Genomic DNA, 22,396 nt, shown 5'->3' on the forward strand with positions numbered 1-22,396 from the left:
TCAGGAGTCCTACAAGCATCCCACAGAACTAACTAACCTAGGCTCATAGTGACTCACAGACTGAACCACCAACCAGGGAGTATGCATGGGACTGATCTATGTCCTCTCCATGTATTTTACAGTTGTATAACTTGATCTTCTTGTGAGACTCCTAACAGTGGGAGCAGGGCTTGTCTCTAATGCCTGCTTTTGGGACCCATTCCTCCTACTGAATTGCTGTGTCCAGCCTCAATGTAAGAAGTCATGCATAGTCTCACCACAACTTGATATAACATGGAAGGCAGAAATGCACAGGAGGCCTGCCCATTTCTGAAGAGAAAAAGGAGGAATGGATGGGGAGCAGGAAGAGTGGTGGTGGGGGGAGGGACTGAGAGGAGAGGATGGAGGGAAAATTTTGGTTAGGGTGTAAAAACAAAAATAAAGAAATAAATAAAACCAAATTTATTCCAAAAGAGGAATAATATTGATGGTTATCATATTTAAATTTGAGATACTAAAAGAATGTCCCTCCAGGGACATTGCCACTTATTCTAACTTTATAATGTGTTTGCAGTTGTACAGGGATTGCTGGGGATGCCTTTCTGTATGCTGTGAATGTGTTGCTCTGAGTGATTGATAAATAAACACTGATTGGACATTAGCCAGATAGGAAGTATAGTACAGGCAGGATAAGCAGAGAGGAGAATGCTGGAAGTGGAAAGCTGAGTCAGGAGATGCCGCTGCCACCATGAGAAGTAAGATGTAAAGTACCAGTGAGCCACAAGCCACATGGCAACTTATAGATTAATAGAAATGGAATAATTTAAGATATAAGAACTAGATAGCAAGAAGTCTGCCATGGCCATACAGTTTATAAGTATCTGTACGTTTACTTGGATCTGAGCAGCTGCAGGAGCTGGGTGGACACAGGAAAACTCCAATTACAAGGGATAATTAAATCATGTTAGACACAGTTTTGAGCTGGTCTAATACATAATGTCTTTGTGTTGTACTTGCAATAATTATATCATATTTAGGCAATATTAAGACATGTTTATTGATTTACATTTGTAAATTAATCATGACATAAAAAAAGATATAATTGTGTGTCAAGTTGACAAGGGTTCAGATGTGATAGCTATTTTTGTTTGTCAAATTTATTACATCTGGAATTAACTAAAACCCCCAAATGGAGGGGCATGACTGTGAGGTACTTTTGCTTAATTTGAAGAGAGAAGATCTACATGTAATCCTGATCATTGCATTACAGAGACATTCTTTTAATATGGATATTGATGAGGAAATAAAACAACTATAACTCAGATGTTTTGAGCCCCCAAATCCCGCCTGTAATCTCAGCCAGGCCTTGTGCTGGAAGGCCATATAAAGAAATGGAAGAAGGGGGCTTTTGCTCTTTAGCTGCTTGCTCTTACCTTGCTAGCAAGTCCATTCCTTCACTGGCATTGAAGCCAACTGCTTTGGGATTCCAGACTATCTGCTGATGCACTGAGACATCAAGCATAGTGGACTGAGCAACTACTGGATTTGAGGACTTTGCCATTATAGCCAGCCAATGTTCAATTAGCTGGACCACAGCCTCTAAGTCATTCTAAAATATAGCCTTTTGTATATATAGAAATTCATTCTGTTACCCCATAAAACCCTGACCAATGAACCAGACAGGTATAGAACTTTTAGAGTAGTTTAGGCCTAACAACAGCCTAATCTCCGTTCCAAATTCCACATGGTCACATTCCCTTAAACTGTTTTTTAGATGATGCTTTATTGCTGGCCTACTAGGTTCCTATAACTTCTGGTCAAGAAAGTAAAATAACACAACTCTGAAATTTTCTCAAATGAAACATACAGTAATCGAATTAAACAAGTAATTATATGAGATGGAGAGATTCTAGCTTAAGTGAGGGATGAAAAAACAGATGTCTTAGCTTCTGTGGGCCAAGATCTGGCAGAGCCCCACCACATGAAGACAGAGGACATGAGGTTCTTTTTACCCTTGATATGACAGCTCCAGTCTGGAGACTCATAGGATAACATCCTTTACACATGAATTCTCTGACTCACTCTCAGTCTCAGGAGTCTGATCTATTCCAGAGGAGCTTCACAAGAGTCAATCAGTCATCTGGAAGAACTTTCTCAATATAATCTGAGACTGCTGTGGTAAAAGAGCAGCATCAACCACCTCTCTCCTGTTTTTAGTCTTGCACAGAATCACTCTGCACCAGAAACATGTGGCCCCTGATGCAGGCTCCATCCACTCCACATAGTCATGAGGTTCCTCCCAACATTGCTTATCAGGACCTTCAAGAGGGATTCCTCACCCCACCTGCACCCAAGGACAATCTTCTCAATTCTGCATTTCATCAGTCTTAATACGTGTTGTCAACCTAGAAGAGATCTAGCAAATCTGTGCCAGTCTGACAGTGAGTGATACTGGGGCATGGTCTTGAACCTATGAGAGCCCTGCATGGACATGTGGCAGCCTAAGACAATTAGCTTGCCTGTCCCAACAGGTTTCAAGAATCTTTTGGTTGGGAGTGATCCAATCCACCTAAGACTGCACACATGGCTGGGAGGACAAGGTCAATTGCAGGGACTGGAGAGATGGCTCATCCATGAAGAGCACTCATTGCTGTCTCAGAAGACCCACAGGACAGCTAACAAACCTCTTTAACCTAAATTCCAGGTGGAATCTGCCCTCACCTGGCCTCTGTGTGAATTGCATGTACATGGTGGCCAAACACCCATAAGTATAAGAAAAGCACCACAAAATATCCCAACATGTCTTTCAGGAAATTATCTCTCCTTCTCGGTTATCATTCATGTTATATTTCAGGAAAACTAGAGGCAGATTGCTTTTCATTTTCTGATTTCTTTTATACAATTTTAATGAATATTCTTATTTCCTGAGAGGCCTAGAGCAATATACTTGTGTTTTCATTAAATTTGGTCTACATGATGATTTCATGAACATGTGTATACAGCATACCACATTTTGCTGGCAGCTAAATATATGACGTCAAGGATACAATATGTGTAGTTTTTTCTGTTATGTAGTGGGTATCCATGGAGTAGGCTATTCCATCCACATCCAAGGTGTCATCCTCCTGTGTAGCCTTGAGACCCATGGCTGGGAAATCCTTATGCAGCCAAAGCTTCCTGAAAGTTACTGAGATACATCCAAGCCTGTGAGTTCTGGGATTACAGCAGTGTGAAAACTCATCTGACTAAAGAAGAGTCTCAGAGTGAAATTTGAAAATGGATGTTATTCATAAAAATACATTAATTTTACTCAGTGGGGGCATTCAAAACAGCAGTCCTTATATACAATGTATAGCCTTACAAACTATTAAAACAGTGACAAGAATAAAAGAAATAACAATTAACAAAACCTCAAACCAAAATGAAGAAAACCAAAATCTAAAGCATAAATATCCCAACATATAAACAAAAAAATATTAAGCAAATTTCAGGATCCTTTGGAATTTCATTATGGAAGAGCAAATGAGGTGAGGAACTGTCTTATTCTCTGCAGTGAATAATCTTCAGTAACTCTTGCCCATGACATGGGGTCAGCTTCAGCACTGCACTGGAGAGAATCTTATGGTTTGGGTGTGGTCTGTCTGGATGGCAGTGTGATGTTAACACAGTCTTCCTTGTCAGACTTCTATCACATATGGAGTCAGCTTGTCAAAGCCCTTGATAGTAAGTCGACAGAAGAACTCTTCCTCACCCACATGTCCTCTCCATGTTGTTTTGCTCCTCACTGGGGCCACGTGCTGATGGATGTCAGGGTTCTTAGTAATTTGTGTTGTGTCCTCTGAATCTTAGACTATTTCTGATACAATCTTTTCTCTGGGAATAGTGAGCCAATGGATGTGGATCAGATTGTGGCTGGATGGCCTGATGGTAGGTTGATATTTGCCTCACTAGTGAGTTCACAGCTGAAAAGAGGTGGCATTTTCTGAGGAGGCCGTGAATCTGGAGTGTAGAATGTCATGCTTTCAAGGTGTGTCTCGCTTCTCCCAGCCTTCTCAGTTTTCTGAAGAGGTGCTGTCAGAGAAAATCAGCAAAGAAAATATGATTCAGAAACAGTTTTGCTTGCCACTGGCAAGAATAATCAGGGCCTATTAATCCATAGTAAACAAAAGTTAAGGAAGAAAACACACCCCATGAACACCCTGGCTGCTGGGATGGGACTCAATGGTGGCTTACTTGCCTGGAACATAGTGTTTCTGCACCACCAGCTCCTTCTGCATGAGGCTCTCTTCCTGGGCTGTGGTCTGCTCCAGTTCCTGCTGGAGGGTTTCAAACCTAGGGGAGGAAGGCAGCTGGGGCATAAGCCTGGGGGGACCTGCCCTGTCAGCTTTTGAGCCCCCACCAGCTCTACTCAGCTAGACAATCAAGCCTTACCTTTCAGCTGAGTTCATTCCCTTTTTCCCCAAGCCAAAGGGGTCAGAGAGCACCTGGGCAGGATTTTTTTTCTCAGCTTTTAAAAAGTACTAGAAGTTGAACTGAAATATACACACTTTGCTGAATTAGAAAAAACAGCATATTTCTCTAACAGACCAAAAACATCATTTTGGAGAAATATCAGTATGTCAAGGTCTGAGGCACAGGTCAGGAAAGATATCCCTGGCCTTGATTATATCAAGGTGAATGTGAACCTCCTGGAGAATTCTATGCCTGCCCTCTAGTGGAGCCTACACAGTAATGCAGAGAAGGCTCTGGTTATTCCTACAGCTCAGAACCCTGCATGGGATTACCTTGTCAGCTCCTACTTTATGACCAAGAGTAAATCTTCTCATGAGAAACTGATAGACACTACAGAGACCCTGCAGTCAGCAGGAGTGTGCTCTATGCAAAACTGCAAAGGCTGGACACTTCTCTCTAAATGTGATGTTCCTGATGGAAAAGATGCAGGGGACATACTTTCCTTCATGATCAATGATCCTCCTTTCCACGTTTCTGGCTGTCATGGGAATATTTTTGGGGAGATCTAATCTAAGAGATGAGATACTCAGTGCATACTAGAGGTCTCAGAAAGGAAGAGGAGGACACAGTCCCCATGAGACCAAGGAGAGAGCATATTGCTTCCTGTTGACTGAGCCAGCAACGACACTCTGAGGCATTCTTTCCCTGCCCATGGCTGGCAGCTTTGCCAATTGACAAAACTCAAAGAGGACGGAGATCCAGGTACAGCGGACCCACTTGGATCCACCTGCTTCTCGAAGCCCGGGTTCCTACCTCATCTGGGACACAGTGAAGTGATGCTGCAGCTTTATTGCCAAGTCCCTTTGCCGGGTGAACAGCTCCTTCTGCTTCAGCAGAGACTGAAGATTTTCCTCAAGTCTTTGATGTTCCTGTTCATTAGAAGATTGTGGTTTTAGGGGAGGTTTCCACACCATGTACATAAACATGCATTCTCTCTCTCTCTCTCTCTCTCTCTCTCTCTCTGTCTCTCTCTCTCTCTCTCTCTCTCTCCTCTCTCGTCTCTCTCTCTCTCCTCTCTCTCTCCTCTCTCTCTCTCTCTCTCTCTCTCTCTCTCTCTCTCTCTCTCTCTGTCTCTCTCTCTCTCTCTCTCTAGCACAAACATGTATATGGATGCATACATACAAGCACACTACATTCTATCCACACTTAGTTTCTGAGAAAACACTAATGTAAGAAGAGATCACCTGGGATACTATGGAGAAGAAAGTTACCTTTGATTAATCTATACCCTCTCTACCCATATTCCTGCACAGAGGCAGGAAATACAGGATGCTTTGAGCACAGGGATGTGGAGAACATTGTGTATTTTTACTCAGTTTTGATAATTTTTCATTTTATTTTTTGTTTATATGTGCAGGTGTTCAGCCTGCCTGTGTATCTGTATAACATGTGCATGTCTGGTGACCTGGGAGAAGAACTCAGTGGGCAGATAAGTGAATGTACTGCTTGCCTTGAAAACCTGTACACAGACAGGTGAACACCAGGGTTCCTTGATCTGTAATCTAAGCTCTCCTAGCAAGTTCCCCAGTCTGTGCATTGAAGGCTTAGTTCCCCAGCACAGGACCACTGGATGGCAGTGGATCAGCCCCTTGCTCTCACTCAGTGCTTTCCAGTGCCTCCAAGGAGGGCAGCTTCCTCTTAAAAAAGCTCTCTGTACCACAGGTTGCTTCCATTTAGGTCCAAAGGAATGAGGTCAGAAAACTAGAAAATCTCTACAATCTGGCGTCTATATTAACCTTTCCTCCAAGTAAGTTGATTGTGTCAGGGATTTCTTTGAGTAACAGAAGGTTGACTAACTCATGGCCAAATGACTGCATATATCATTCCATACTTAACAATATCTCATGGACCACATTGTATGTTTGTACTCATCAGTGATGGGAATCTGAAGAGTTTGTAGTTGGACTGTTCTGATGAGTCCTGCTGTATCCCTGTTGTCCCCTATTCTCTGTGGACACCATTTTCCATTCTGGAATCAATGCTCCACCCAAAGTCTGCAGTTCCACTTTCTGAATAATTGTACATAGCTTCTCACAGGGCTGCACCATTTTACACTACTAGCAATGTCTGAGAGTTCTCATTTCACCAAATTCTCCATCAGGCTGAATTTAACTCAGGATGAAGATGTTTGGAATAAAAGCATTTTCTGAGTGCTGCAGACACAACATGGAGTGGGTACTTGAGAGTATGATGAGCCTAAGTGGTGCGCAAAGACAACCTCATCTCACACCTGAGCATAGCTGTGGGACTTTTGCTGGGCTGGGATGCAGTTCAGAATTTCTCTGAGAATAAAGTCCAGGTCCAGCTCCAAGGAACAGGTTAGCGGAACCAAGGTTAGGCAAAGGTGAAAGAAAAATGGCAGCAGGCGATGTGGAGAAGAACAAAACAGGATGCAGGGAAGACATCAGTGGTCAGCCTCCTTTCACCCAGAACAGAGAAAGATACAATCCGACGGCAGCCTTTCCTGCCTCTAAGTAGCCTCTTTGTTACTGTCATGGACCCCATTACTTTGTTTTTCTCCAGAGAATTTCTTTGCAGATAAATAATTCTTGCTCTACAAATAACATAAAAACTTTTAGCTTGCATGAGTTATGTGGCCTTTGGTTGTAGTTAGCTGTATGGACATGCAGAAGGATGGGCAACTCCATCTGTTCTTTGACGGAGGCAAAGTCGTACTAACCAGATTAGGCACAGTACTTTCTCATTGAAATCCATCTCCATCAGTCTTAAAGATATTCCATTGTTCCGTGAGAGAGTGAACATACACATAGAGGCTCAAACACATATTCTCATTCACCAAAGATACCCATAACAACAACAACAGCAACAACAAGAACACACACACAAACACACACACACACACACACACACACATAGACACACACACACACACACATATCTTTCTTGAATCTAGAAAGGCAAGGTAGAAGACTAGAATGTTGCAGCACCTTTTCTACTCTGGAGGGGTGGGGGTAGTGGGTCCTCTCTGCTGTCTACAAGCCTCTTAGACCCAGCCAAGCTCTTCTGTCCTGGCCTGAACTTATTTCCCTTCCCAGGGAAGTTCTTATCACCAGACTCACTGATCATACAGATAAGTAACAACCTCTGCACAACTGAGTTGGACCACACAAAACCAAGTGCTGAGGAAAGAGAGTGGGACATGAAGCCTCCTGATAGATTTAAGTTGAACCATCATAGTCTCCTCACTAAACTTACCCAGCCTCCTCCACAGAAGACATTGACAGCACCAGAGAATGGAAGTCACCCATTGTCATTACCCAACAACCTTTGACCTGATTACAGTGCACATTATATGAAAACAGCCCCAGGCCAGTCCGTGGAAGGCTACTTAGATCATCCACAGCACTTTCTAAAATGCAGCACTCTATACAACTATGAGTTGGACTCTGTCCTAAGAGTGCCTATCAATATGTCAGGTTCCATGTTGTGAAGCTAGAAGACAAAACAGACCTTTCCTGGGAAGTTATCTCTATGTCATGAAAGAAAAGAAATCTACTTTTTTGTTTATAAAGTAGCTCCATTGTTTGATTTTTGTTATTTATTATAAGACGCATTAAATCCAAAGTAATAAAATTGTTTAAAAATTAAGAGAAACCAACAAGTCAGTTCTCTTTCTGACCAAATGAACCATTTAGCAACAAAATGAGACAGAAAAAGACAGGACGCTCTACTGTGAGGAGACAGGAGATCCAAAGATCTGTGGCTATCCAGCTTAGCCAGAACAGAAACTTTCAGGTTCAGTGAGAGACTCAGGCTGAAGAGCATAAGGGAGAAAGCAACAGAGCACACTCGATGTCATCATCAGACCTTCCAAAACACTCACAGATGTATGTGCCCTCAGACAAACACCCTTCAAATCATCAGTGACCAGGATGCAGTGAGGAGGACATCACACTGGATGAGGATGACATTGCCAGTTGGTTTTAAACTCTTCACAATAGCTGTTATAAGTGAGTCCCACAGTTCTGCATAATTTTGGACTAAAATTGCCTAGAGAAGCATGCTGTGTCTCTGCAGGCTATGTTGATGCAGTTGGCTCAAATCTGTCACCCTGAACACCGCCTGTCATAAGCCCTTGCCACATCCCTGATCATCCAGTGAGCTTCAGAATGTAAGATCCAGGATGGGAGAATGGGCCAATGCCACTCACAGCAAACAGTACTGAAAAGCTGTTAATTTAGTTTCTGTCACTGTGAACCAAGAGGTTGGCCAGGTAAAGAGGACACCATGGCAATCTGGGAACAAGAGGGTAAAATGCCATATGACACCCAAAAAGATGTCAATGTGACACGGTCTTTGACTCTTTCAGGGGGCGTTCCTCCTTCCATGCTGTGTCTGCTCTGATCTCACATGACCCCTGCCAAGCAAATGAGACCCAGACCCTTGACCTGACTCACTCGATATCTGTGGCTCCCATCACAGCCCGGCTCCTCCCATATTGACATACAGGTGAGTGATATGTGACTTACTCGTCTCACTGAATGGACTGCAGCTTCCAGCAGAGCAGTTGGGTTTGCTTGCTATCAGAGGCTAACTCCCAGAAAGACTTGTGAATGATCACAGAAGTGAACTATTGGATGGGATGGGTCAGTTGGATAAGTGAGTAGATGGTTACATGAGTGTGTGTATATGTGTGTGTATGGTCAGACTGATGGCCAGGTTGGCCCTGCTGCTTCAACCTACCTGCAGCTGCCTTGTCCAGAGGTCATAGATCTTCTCATGGGCCTCTTCATGGAGCCTCTTGGCCTCCGCATGCAACTCTTGTAGTAAAATCTGCTCCCCCTGCAGCTTTTTCTTGTCTTCTAGCAACATTCTCACTTTTTCCTTCAGCTGAGTCTGTTCACTCAGATGCTGACTGTAGAGGGTGCTGAAATATCATAAGAAATGATGAGCTCCACCTCCATCTGCCAACCCTGCCTGGTATATCATGATTCCTGCAAGGTCCCATGTCCCCATCCCCAAAAGCCCTGGGCTGGAGCCCTCATTGTCCATGCCAGTATCACTCAGGTGCAGGCCAAAGCCAGAGAATAGCCAAATTCCAGAAAGATTTATACTACTTCTGAAGACCCTGACAGCAAAACGGATCCATGTACTTTTGAAGATTGGATCTGCTACCTCACGAACACACATCCTGGTACTTTACTGTTCACAGTATTGGGAAAACAAGCAGGTAGAGGGAAACCATGCTCTGAGGAAGACAGAAGACCTATCTGGAATATATTCCACCCATGTGTCCCATAGAAACCAGCTGTCTAAGCTCCTGTCAGAGCCACAGAAGCCATGGTGCAAACTATATTTTCTGTCTAGAAGTTCCAGAAGCTGACAGGAAAATGTTGGGAGGGGCTCTCAACTTTTAACACTTAGGAGAACTCAGTCTAGGAGGCACAAGTCCAAGAGCTATAAGGCAGGCTGCTTGCTAAGAGGTAAACAGACTAGAACCACAGTGGAGAAGGGAAGAAGATGCTGTAGGATGTCTTTCTCTATGCCGTGAATAGGTATTGCTTCCATTGGTTAATAAATAACCTGCTTTGTCCTATGGCAAGGCAGGAAGGAGCCAGGCAGGAAAATCCAGGAGAGACAGAGAAGAAAGGCAGAGGTGGAGGAGATGCCAGCTGCCACCCAAGGAGCAACATGCCAGCAGCTTGGCAATGTAGCAGCCATATGGGAAAACACAGATGAATAATATTGGGTTAATTTAAGATGATAGAGCTAGCTATCCTGAAACTTAAGCCATTGGCCATAGAGTGTGTAAGTAATGTGAGCCTCTGTGTGTTTATTGGGGCCATTTGGCTGAAGGAGGCAGGAGGGACGGATTCCTCCTGACAGCGGGGTCGGGCAGGACTGGAGAAACTTCAGACAACAAGAAGCAGTCCTTACCAAGTTCTGGAGTCCACCCAAGTCAGGCACTCACCAGTAGATTTTGGTCTTCTCACTCAGCTCTATGCACTTGTACAAGGCCTCACTAAACTCCTTGGGTAATTTCTTCACATCTGACATATCCTTCTTATGCTCTGTGTTCTGCATCTCATGCTCCGAATTCAGCCTTTGGTAGGGCATAGCCCCAGGAACAAAGAACCCTGTGATCATAGGCCTCAGGGACCCCATGAATTAAGGTTGTATTTTGCACTACCCTAGCCTACTGGATGTCACACACTGAATCCTATGTACTGGGAACTCCTGATGTGCATTAGACTTGCTACCCTGCCCCAGGGCCAGGAGAGGCTGGGTGTCAACAGGGAGGGCGACAGGGTTCCATGAGCTTCCTTAGTAGGCCTGGAAAGTATAGAGTAGCTCTCTAAGAAGGTCCAGCGGCATGGGCTTACCTGAAATCTGCAATGACATTTCCACTGTCGTGAGAACAGAAATGCTTTGTCCTTACAAGGATACCCAGACTCATCATCAGTATTGCCATGCATGAGGCACAGCATGAGGCTGACTATATAAACTCCCAAGGGGATTCCAATGAGGCACCAGGGTGAGCAAAAAGACTGAGAACAGTGATGCTTAAAGTTGAGCTCCGTGGTCTCAGCACTTATATCACCTGACATCTTTGAATCAGGCAAATTCTCAGGCCTACTATCAATCTCTAACTCACAAGATCTGAAGGGACCCACTACCCCCATACACACACAGTGTAAGGGAGCCTCTCAGAGACAGTACAGAACACACTGAGACACCAAATCCTTAGCACAAAGAGATGCATTTCCCTAGCAGGGCAAGCATGGCATTGGGAGCCTGCCTCTGGATCAGGCAAAGGCAGACAACATGCAGCAGGCTTTTTCCACAGTGGGATTTTAAATAGAAAGGTTAAGTCTGTGCTAGGGTAAGTTGCTGAGATCTGATTTGTCAGGTTGGCAAGTGTAGCTGAGAAATGAATTTTTATGGTTGGACTTTGATGCTTAGTTTCAAGAATGAGTCAGTGTTCACAAAAGGGAATGAACTCTGGAGACTAAATTAAGGAATGTAATCTAATGGTTTTTCAAGGGAGAGGAAGGTGAAAATGGCAAAATCTGCCACTGCCATGTTTGCAATGTTTGGGCCCCTTAGAGGGCAATTCACATGCACACAAACCCACACACAGTATGTCAGAGAAATGCAGCTGTGTGGCATTGTCTCCCAGTACAAGGAACAAGACCAGAGAGGAGCAGGGATGGACTCCAGGCCTTCCAGACACACAGAGATGGAACAAGTAGAACCACCAGGCCCTTCAAGCTGCTCCCAGAGCAATGAGCAAAAGTAAATATCTTGTCAAATACAGAGACTCAGGTTAAACTCAGAGCACACAGTATTTCCTACAAGCCAACACCTGTCAAGGCCTCTTGAAATGCATGTTGTGATCTTACACCCTACTGCCCCTCTCTGTGGATTGTGATTCAGGCCACAGGCTCTGGTTTTCATTAGGAGGAATCAGAACAGCCTGTGACCTGTCTCACTCCTACAGGCTTCAATTCTGCCTCACAGATGCATTCAGGAAAATTTTTGTGCAGGTAGCCATGCAGGTGCAGCTTCCAGTGACCCAAGGACTGCTGGAATTGACACAGTAGTGTCAAGACATTCACCAGAGAACAAGGCATGATGAATACCTGTTGTTCAACTCATTGTTTTTGTAATGGGCCAGGAATTCATGCAGTTCATTCCTGTCATTGGTCATCATCTGTAGCTGAAGTTTCAGTTTTTCCACCTGGTTCAGGTGCTGTTGCTGCTCAGTGAGGAAGAAGGGTGTGGATGATGCCTTCCTAGCCGTCCCTGTAGGTACATAAACACAAGTGAATTTCTACAGATGAATGGCATAAGCCAAGAAGGTCATGTGGAGTCCCAAGAGGAGGCCTGAGTAAGAGGAAATGCATGGAACCCAGTGAAGACCTCAAAGATCAGAGCAGCTCTCCTTAAGCTGGGCCTTATAAGCCATGTGTCTCTCTCCAATCCCTATGGCTAGATATATGCCTCAGCCCCTACTGCTGCCCACTGGCCCTGAAAGACATAAGCAAGGCCAGCCATGTTGGTTTGGAATTGTCAGCTCATACCTGATAGGTAGTGGTATTATGTTCCCCCAAATATTGTGCACCCTAATAAACTTATCTGGCTTCAGAGATAGGAACAGCCACTAGATACACAGGCCAGAAAGTGGTGGTATTCATGCCTTTAATCCTAGCATTCTAGAGGCAGAAATCCCTCTGAATCTGTGTGATTTCAAGGTCACACTGGAAACAGCCAGGCATGGTGACCCTCGCCTCTAATCCCAGGGTGTGATAGCAGATAGCAGAAAGGTATATAAGGCATGAGGAACAGAAACTAGAAGCTTTTGGCTGGTTAAGCATTCAGGCTTTTGAGCAGCAGTTCAGCTGAGAGCCATTGGGACGAGGACACAGAAGCTTCAAGTCTGAGGAAACAGGACCAGCTGAGGAACTGTCGAGGTGAGGAAGCTGTGGCTTGTTCTGCTTCTCTGATCTTCCAGCATTCACCCCAATACTTGGCTCAGGTTTGATTTTATTAATAAGAATTGTAAGATCCGTGCTGCACTGATGTGATGCAAGGAAGTCCAGGAGTCCCTAGTGCTTTTCACCTCCCAGCCCTGATATCCTGTGTCCACGACTAAAAGGAACTAAATGTCTCAGACCTTAGTACATTGATGGAAAATTTCCCTCCTTGGTATTTACATCAGACATAAAGTGCAACAACATCCCATTCTGATACCACACTAGTGGTTCTCAGCCTCCTGTTGCATTCTTTGCCACTCACAATGAACTGAAGGAGGTTACAACACAGCAGCTGCAGCCTTGACCATTCCTGGCCCTCTGCCAACTAACCATCAGGAATCCTCCACCTTGGATCTGCTCTGAGGAACCTGGGTAAGCAGCATAGGCCCATTGCTTCATGATCACAGCTACTGAACCCCATGACTAGAAGGTCCAGTTCTAGCCACACCTCCTCCTTAGGAAACGAGGCCTCTCTCTGCCAATCAGTGTGATCAGTCTTGCCAACATGTCAATTTGATGAACAATATAAGGACTTAGTGAATGCCTCAAGGGTAGTTGGCATTGCCACAACACTGGTGATTTCACAGGGAATGCCACAGGCTCTCCAGTATACAATAGAATTTCCGGAGAATGGACTGTTAGGGCCACTACCAATGGTCATCACCTATGTTTAACAAGCTCTTCCCCAATTCAACAATAGCCAAGATGCCTTTTCCAGGAGCCTTTCCTGAGACACAGGGGAAGGCCTTCAGCACCTCCTCCTTCCAATCCCGAGATCTCTGTGATTCATTAAAATCTAGTTCATTCTAATTCAATAATTCATCATGTGTGGAAAGCAAGACTCATTTTCCACACACCGCCCAGGAATAGCTCTTCTCATCCTGATGATTCCCACCTTATAAGATGAGAAATTAAGGATGCTAAGAAATTAGCTCAGGACAATGGAGAGGGAAAATCAGTTCCATGAGTTGAACAAGCACATCAGAGAAGATCCACGGGGCTGTTACAATGTATGGGGGTGGTGGAGGATTTTGTGGGTCCTGTCAGAACAATGATAAGTCACACAGGTAATGATGAAACTTTTGCCAAAAGCTTCAGCAGAATACATTCCAGCCATCATGATGTTAGCAAAGGTGTTATCAACCACTGATAAGTATGACTGAATGTACCTAATGACTGGGCATCCATAGGTAAGCCCTCAGACACCAAGAACAAATACTTACAGGAAGAGTGATGTCCCAGTCCTGCACTCAAGATAGAGGAAAGAGGACTGGCTAGTGAGAGGGCAGGAACTCAGAAACCTTAGGGGTCACTGACATGCAGCAATACTTGGTGGCTCCTGCCCTGATAGAGGTTATTTAAAATGTGAGACTCTCTAGATCTGGCCAGGGGACTTTACTCTCCCTGTTATTAGTGACACACAGCAAAAGAAATCCAGTGTGGGTGAAGTGCAGGGCTGGAACTGAAACCTCTTTAGTCCCTCTGTCCTTCCTTCCCACTCAGAGTGAAAGCAGAGGGCCCTCAACAGAGCAGCTTCAGCCTTGACCATGCCTGGCTCTCTGCAAACTAACCATGGGAAATCCTCATCTCTGGGTCTGCTCTTGAAGAACTCAGAGGACCAGGATAGGCCCATTGCTTCTCAGAAACTCTCCCCTCCTGAGCCTCCCTCCTGGAAGGATCAGCTGAAGCCTTCCTCCTTCAGGAAGCTCCCCATCCCTTTCTCAGGACTCACTGGGCTTTCCCCAGAACCATTTGTTTCTTGGTGTGTGACATGGAGACTGAAGGCCATCTTCCTTCTGCCTTCCTCTGATCTCCCTGTGCTCGCCATCCTGTCTCCCAAGAATCCTGTTCAGTCTAGTCAGCATGTCTGTCGGTGAAACAGGAGACACTGCCCCAATGCCCCAATGACAGTTGGTGTTGCCACAACACTGGTGACATCACATGGAATGCCAGGGCTCTCCAGGAGACAGTAGAATGTCCATGTGCTGATGTCACATGGTATATCTGCTACCCTTTGCTTTGCATTTAATATCCATTTAAGAGTAAGCACATACCATATTTGTCTTTCTGGGTCTGTGTACCTCCCTCAGTATCTAGTGCTATCCATTTGCCTACAAATTTTATGATATCACTATTTTTTTTTACCACTGGGTAATATTCCATTGTGTAAAGGTACCACATTTATATTATTATATCCTTCAGTTGAGGGCCATCTAGGTTGTTTCCTGGTTCTGGCTATTATAAATAATGCTGCTATAAACATGGTAAAGCAAGTGACCTGTGGTATGATTGAGCATCCTTTGGGTATATGCCCAAGAGTGGTATAGCTGTGTCTTAATATAGGTAGATTCCTAACTTTCTGAGGTACTGCCCTACTGATTTCCTGAGTGGCTGTACAAGTTTGCACTCCACCAACAGTGGAGGAGTGTTCCCCTTGCTCCATATCTTCTCCAACATAAGCTGTCATTAATGGATTTGATCTTAGTCATTCTGATAGGTATAAGTTCGCATCAGTGTCATTTTGATTTGCATTTGCCTGATGGCTAAGGATTTTGAGCAATTCCTTAAATTTCTTTTTGCCATTTAATATTCTTCTGTTTTGAATTCCCTGTTTAGATTTGTACCCCATTTTTTAAATTGGATTATTTGGTAATTTGATGTCTAGTTTCTTGAGTTCCTCATATATTTTGGAGATCATCTCTCTGTCAGATGTGGGCTTGTGAAGATCTTTTCCCATAGCTACCTTCAGCTAGCCAATTTCTCAGCCAATCATATTTCCTCAGACTGGAAGCCTCTGAGTCCTCATCTGAATGGATCTCAGCTGAGTTGCTGCTAAAAGCTAAAAGCTTAAAAAAGGCTCTAGTTCCTGGTCCTCACACATTATATACCTTTCTGCTTCCTGCCATCACTTCCTGGTATTAAAAGCTTCCCTTCCCCAGTTCCACTGGCACCTATATAACTGAAGAATTTTTGCTACACCAGTCTCTTGGCCTCATCCTCCCTTGGCCCAAGCTGCCTCTCTTTGTCTGTGGCTCTTCCTTTGCTCTTGTTCCTCTCTCTCCTCACATGGTCTACCTCAGTTGTGTCCTGATAACTGTGGACTCTTCAGTGGGAGCCGGTTTTCAGGTTCCTCATGGTTTTACCCTACAGGTCCGCATGGAGGATGATTAGGACCTTGGGCCTGAGTGCAGGTGTCTGAGATATTTGCACTTGGCTGTGCTGGGGGAGGAGGTCATTTGCTCCACCCCTTGGCATCTCTATAAAAACCCTGGGGCAGAGACAGTAGGGGCAGTTGGAAGAGGTTCCAGGCCCTCTCAAGGCTATCCTTTATTTTCTGTCTGTTTATTTCAGCAAGATTCTCTGCAATAAATCCTTCTATCTAATATTTCCTGCTACTCACACTCAAGAAAACTCTGGGGAGCTGTGGGGTTTGTGGGTAAATGCCCCACAGAATGGCGCCATGAACAGGGACTAAAGAAAGAACGGGGGGACTAAAGACAAATGAAGAGGGACTAAAGACAAAATAATAGGGACCAAAGATAAAGGAAAATAATAGTTTTATTACAGAGTTTTTGGTGAAAGTGCTGAGTCAGCCCTGCCAGTGGAAAGGCATGCCAGTGTTATAGAAAATATATATTTTATATATATTATTGAAGGGCAGGGGTTTATCCTTGAGAGTAAAGGAAAACAGACTAGAAGGATGTCTGATGCTGCAGCGCAAAATTCTCTTCTGTCAAAATTTTCAATCTTCTATCCCTTTCTCAGTTTCTATCTGTGAAAAATAAGTATAAGGTATAGGTTAGTAATATAGTGTAGGAGAAACTTAGAAGTGTAAGATCGTGTAGAAAAAAATAAGTCAGTCAACTAACTAGACAGAAAAACTCAATTTTCTAACTTTGGGGGCTTTGAATACAGACTGGGGAAAAAATCTTTCTTTGTGATTTACAGGTAGTAAAAAAGCTCTTCTCTGAGCTTTTGGGGGAAGAAAAAGTTTCCTATGGAAGCTTTTGTCCTGGGGACAGCTGAAATACTAAAGTTCAAGAAAGTGTTTTCTGCCTGAGGCAAAAATGGGGGTGTAAAAAGCCAAAAAGTTTAAAGTTGGGAAGTTTGGGGAAAAGTTGGCCTTTCTCTTTTGGGGAAAAAATCTGTCTCTTAAACTATAAAGCTTTTCTTGGAATATTTGGGGGGAAATCTCTCTAAAAACCCTTAATCTTTTTTATAATCTCTTAAACTTAAAAACTAAAGCCTTTAACTTTCTCAAAAGGGCAAAAATTAGAATCACCTGAAGATATTAGTATGGGGAGCACCTGTGATTAGCTCTAAGGGAAAACAAACTTAAGACAGCAAAACCTAAGTTCTTTCAAGCTTTAACAATCCTCCCTGCAATGCAGGAGGCAGGGACAAGTTCCTAAAAACCTCTTCTAAGCTCTGTCTCTTCAAGTTAGTAAGACAGTGGGTCAGAGTACCCTGAGGGAAACGCTTACGAGAGTGTGGGTGAAGAGCTACAGAGAGCCCAAAAGGGCAGGAAACTTTACCTGAGAAAGGCAAAAAGGCCAAGCTTTTCAGTTACAGTGAGCTGAGGCAACAAGGGTTTTGTCTGAGTGAGCATTTCAGAATGAAAAGGTGCTCCTAATCATCCTAAATCAAAGATCCCCTGAAGCAATGCAAACTGTTAGCATTGTGTCCTCTCTTCTGACCAAAAACCCAGAGGCGCCTATCCAGCATCTCTGAGTTGGGGAGTATTTTGGGGACACTAGGGTTCCTGCAGTTGCAAACTTCCTGGAGCACAGAGCTGAGGCAGGAAGGTGCAGGACCCAGGGGAAGATTGCTAATGAACAAACAAAGCTAAAACCAGTGGGAACAGCACAGTTGCCCACTTTCCTACAAGTCCTAGGTTGATAGGTCCACAGCTGCAAAAATAAATCTGAGAAAAAGCTTTCCTATCAGAGAAAGGACCTTCTGGGAAAACAGTTGAGCTGAATTGTGTCTGAAGCAGTCTTGCTGCTGAGTCAGAACGCTGTCTGGGAAAAGAGTCCAGCCAGGGCAGAACAGGACTATCCAGGAGTAAAGCTTTCTTTTCTATCAGAGAAAGCATCTCTTTGAGAAAAGCTTTGTTTCAACTGACTCCCATGAGATGAGGGAGTGTAGCCCTAAGGGGTGATTGCCTCTGGCATAAGCTCTGTCCTTGAGCACCCAGACAAGCAAACACAACCCACTGGGGGACTGGGCCAGGTGAAGGCCTAATGAGGCAAAGCACCTGTCCTAATGGGTGTTTAGAAATGGCAAAAACCTCCCTGGTTAGATTTTCCGTCTGTATGCAAACCACACAGACCCCACAAACAAACAGACAAAAAAGCCCCTACCTTCAGTAGCAGGGAAAGCCGCCACAGTAGTGTCAGAAACTGTTTCTGGGGTAGAGGGAATAAACTGAGACCAAACTGGGAGTTGTCTGGGAGAAAGACTCTGAAAAAACAGAAGGGACAGATTCCTCCCCTGAAAATGCATGACATGTGAAAAGCTGCTAGAATTTGAGGCAGATGGGGCGGGGGAGCCCCTACTTCCAAAGGCAGCTAGCAGAGGTACAGAGCCACAGAATGCTGAAGCTCTGCATCTAGGGGAGAAGGAACAAGCAAAATGAGAATAAAATCAGTGGGAGAATATCTCTCTGAAAGAGCTATGGAAAAACTGTTGTACATGATCTTGTTTTTCACTGACTGGCTAAAACAAACACAGCCCCAAGGAAAGTTGCTATTAGAAATGCCAGCCTCAGTGCCAGCTAATGAGGCAGGTGCAGTTCTGATCCAGGGCCAGTGTCAAATAAAGGAGAGACACCTGTTAAAGCCAGCTGAGGAGAGACCAGAAACGTCCCAATGTCCCATAATTGAAAATGTAAGATGCTTGTTCAAATCTCCCACTGCAAAAGCAAAAAAATTTGTTCAATCCTCCCGGGCAAGAATTTGTATGCAAGTGTGGTAAAAGAGAACCAGTTGACTCTCAGACCCCAAAAGAACTATGGGAAATGACTGATATAAGGGAAATGATTTAATGGACTGATATAAGGGAAACGCATTCTGAGAAAGGTAGTTTTTCTGCTAAAGATGGCGACATTGTCCTGAAACACTTTTGTCAGCTCGAAAATACGTTCATGTTAAACTTAATATAGAGCTTTTTAAAGAATAAGGAAAGTCGTCTAAGAGTTTAAGTGTCAGTTCCAATGAAAAATTGAAAGGATAACGAACTAGGTGCTTCGCGTTTTGGGGCTCCATTGGTAAAATGCCTTATTTACCCTAATAGCTGTGCAAATTTTTAAGGTAGTTGGATGACAAAAAGCTACCTTTAAGAGCAAACAAGCCACTTTAAAATCCTTGAGAAAGCCGTTTATACACTGAACATTGTTTTAGATATGAAGAAACTTATGGGAAAATAAAGTTCTTTGCCTTTTGAACCAACAGCTTTCAATGAGTAATTCCTTTGCAAATCTAATAAGGAGACAAGGAAACAGCCATTCAAAAAATGACTGCTTTAGAGACGGGAAACTTCAGAAAAGCTGTCTGAAAAAAATAGTTGCTTCACCTGAAAGTTCCTTATAAGAAATCATTGCTAAATATCACAGCGGATAATATCAGGAGTTAAAGCTAATGAAGTGAAAATACTAAATCCTGAAAATGCTTTTTCTCCAAGTAAGCTAATGAAGGATATGTTTCATGAAAGAACATCTATGTTCTTGACTCCTTTGAATAGTAACAGTTTTGGTGAAAATATTGGAACTGACAACAATCAAGTCAAAATGTTTCAACAAATTCAAGATGCTATTCACAAAAGAAAGCTGCCATGCTTTGTGGGCCATATTAGAGCTCACTCCAATCTTCCTGGTCCTTTAGCTGAGGGGTAATGCAATGGCTGAGCATTATCCCAAGTGGAAATGGCTCAACAGTCAAATGCTCTTCATCAAAATAGCGAAAGCTTAAGAGAAAGCAATTCAATCTCACCAAAGAAGCAGCTCATTAAATAGTTAAACGATGTGGGGGTATGTCCAAAATATTTTCTGTCCCTCACTTGGGGGTAAACCCTCAAGGTCTTCTTTCCAATCATCTATGGCAAATGGATGTTACTCATATTGTAGAATTTGGCAAATTAAGATATGTACATGTGACCATTGACACTTATTCAGGAATTTTAATGGCTAGTGCACAACCTGGGGAAGCTACAAAACATGTAATTATGCACTGCTTGAAGTGTTTTTTGTATATGGGTATACCAAAAAATTATTAAAACTGGTAATGTTTCTGGATATAGTAGTAAGGCATTTCAACAGTTTTGTACCCAATGGGAAATCGTACATAAAACAGGTATTCTTTATAATCCTCAGGGAAAAGGTATTGTAGAAAGGGCTCATAGCAGTCTTAAAATACAACTTCAAAAATAAAAGGAAGAAATTTACCCTCAATCTCCACATAATGCATTAAATCATGCTTTTTTTGTTATGAACTTTTTGAATATGGATGTCTATGAACAGTCTGCGGCATATAGATTTTGGCACAGTGGCACCCAAGCGACTTTTGCTCAAGTGAAATGGAAAGATCCCTGCTCGGGATTATGGAAGGGTCCCTATCCTGTTTTAATATGGGGTCAAGACATGTTTGTTTGCTTGTTTGTTTTATCACAAGAGGAGAATGAAGCTCAGTGGATACCGAAGCCTCTGGTAAGGAGCATGGAACTAAGGAAGGTCAACTCCCATGACCTTCCTTTAAAGGAACCAGAATGAAAGTGGCCGGATTAGTGTTTCTGAGGTTTTGTCACTGGTTAATGCAAACAGTGAGGAAATAGAGTTCCGAGCTGTGCTGCTTTTGGCTTTACTAGCTCTTTTAGAGAAATACTTTATATCACCTAGTAGCTGTGCAATTTTGGCGAAGAGCTTTACAGCAACTAAATATGGTAATTTCACTCAGCATGAAGTGAAGTTTTTCTGTAGAGCAAACCAAAAGTACTGCTGTAATAGAAACATTTATCTGAATTGAAGCACTTAGGGGAGCTATTATGAATTTGGGTGAAGGGACAGCCTCTAGTTAAAAACCGTCTACCATGGTGCATCTCTGCCAGTTCCGGAAAGGCTGAGAGAACTCAACTTTGGGGTGTGGCTCCCCCCATCCCAGAATGTTACAATCCCCTAGCCACAAGTATCACAACTCTATAAGGACAACACTCATTAAATTCCAGTGCTGTATAGCAAAGCTGACTATAAACTCTAAACTTTAGAAATGATGTACGTACTTCCTGTCTAGTTAAGAGAATCTTTCTGATAGAGATAGTGATGATAAGAGTAAAAAGTAGAAAAAGATGAAAATAAGATATGTGAGTTTGTAGAGATTATTCTGTCTTGTTAGATCTGTGTTAAGAAATCTTTGGGTGTTTGCTAATTTAGATATATGCTAATGGTAGCCCTATATAAGTTTGTAAAATAGGTCCATAGAGTTCCTTTAAGAATATAAGCTTGCAAGAAATATCTAAGGTAGTCTTAAGACATGTAGTAATAAGCTTGTAAAAAGTTTCCTTAAGGAGTATAAATAAGTAGATGTTAATAAGTTATATGTGAGTTTGTAAAATGTAAAGGTTGAATGTGAGTCTAAATGCTTTGCAAGGCAAAAAAAATGTTATATGTGAGTTTGTAAAGTGTAAATGTTAAGTGTGAATCTATTCTGAATGTATATGGTGAAAGAACCCGAGACACAGAAGGTTAGTGTCCTAGTAGACTACAAAGTAGGCAGTCTGAATGGTTTCAAAAGCTCCAGAAGCCACTAAGAAGCTAAGAATGGCAGATGCCAGAACCAGCACAACAAGGAATCCACAGCTGAGATCCGTGAAAAATCAACGCAACACAGAAAAACCTGAGCTAACAACAAAAAACGGTGTGGTTTAAACTATTAATGTAACTAAAAAGATCTCCAGCTTGAGAATGAAAGTTGGAGATATGCTTGTTTTAACTAAAATTGTTAACTGCAAAAAGTTTTGGTTGTAAAACGTCTCTTCATATTTGGAAGTGAGAGTCTGATACCAGAATTTACTGTTTTGAAATTAAAATCGGATAATACTACAGAAAAATTTTTGTTATGGATTTCTTCATATTTGGAAGGCTTGTACCAGAATTAATTGAATTTTGGGACTTAATGAAATGAACAATAGATTTCATTGCAATGGGACAATTTTGAGTTTACTTATCGTAATGAGCTAGAAACTGTTTTCTGGAATTGGGTTAAAAATGGAACTATTTCAATGAAGAAATTTATTGTTTCTACCTTGACTCAAGATGCAGTTTTGTGTATGTATATATGCTGGTGATTCATGTACTGTTCTGTGTTAAAAATGCAATTGTTTTGTGGAACTGTTAATGTAAAAATGGAATTACGTAC

General features: G+C 42.9%; 1 protein-coding gene and 2 long non-coding RNA genes across 3 annotated transcripts in view; 1 reads left to right on the plus strand and 2 right to left on the minus strand.

Annotated features, from left to right (window-relative positions):
- The window catches only part of LOC121826290 (uncharacterized), a 100,435-nt gene extending 90,485 nt beyond the window's left edge, over positions 1 to 9,950 (plus strand). The window contains exon 4 of the long non-coding RNA XR_013047692.1: positions 8,822 to 9,950. This is a non-coding gene — a long non-coding RNA (uncharacterized LOC121826290). The remainder of the gene's footprint in view (positions 1 to 8,821) is intronic.
- Positions 28 to 5,482, minus strand: LOC143270510 (uncharacterized). Its single transcript, XR_013047693.1, has 2 exons — positions 5,245 to 5,482; positions 28 to 4,311 (listed from the first exon to the last, which is right to left on the minus strand). It is a non-coding gene; the product is annotated as an uncharacterized LOC143270510 (long non-coding RNA).
- LOC121825395 (disks large homolog 5-like) lies at positions 7,636 to 14,905 on the minus strand. Its single transcript, XM_076560685.1, has 3 exons — positions 14,722 to 14,905; positions 12,096 to 12,258; positions 7,636 to 9,379 (listed from the first exon to the last, which is right to left on the minus strand). Exons 1-3 carry the CDS (start codon positions 14,852 to 14,854, stop codon positions 9,187 to 9,189), a joined length of 489 nt encoding a protein of 162 aa, XP_076416800.1. The 5' UTR covers positions 14,855 to 14,905; the 3' UTR covers positions 7,636 to 9,186.
- Positions 14,906 to 22,396: the final 7,491 nt, after the last annotated feature.

Source organism: Peromyscus maniculatus, chromosome 23, assembly GCF_049852395.1.
Source record: "Peromyscus maniculatus bairdii isolate BWxNUB_F1_BW_parent chromosome 23, HU_Pman_BW_mat_3.1, whole genome shotgun sequence".
NCBI classification, from domain to species: Eukaryota; Metazoa; Chordata; class Mammalia; order Rodentia; family Cricetidae; genus Peromyscus; species Peromyscus maniculatus.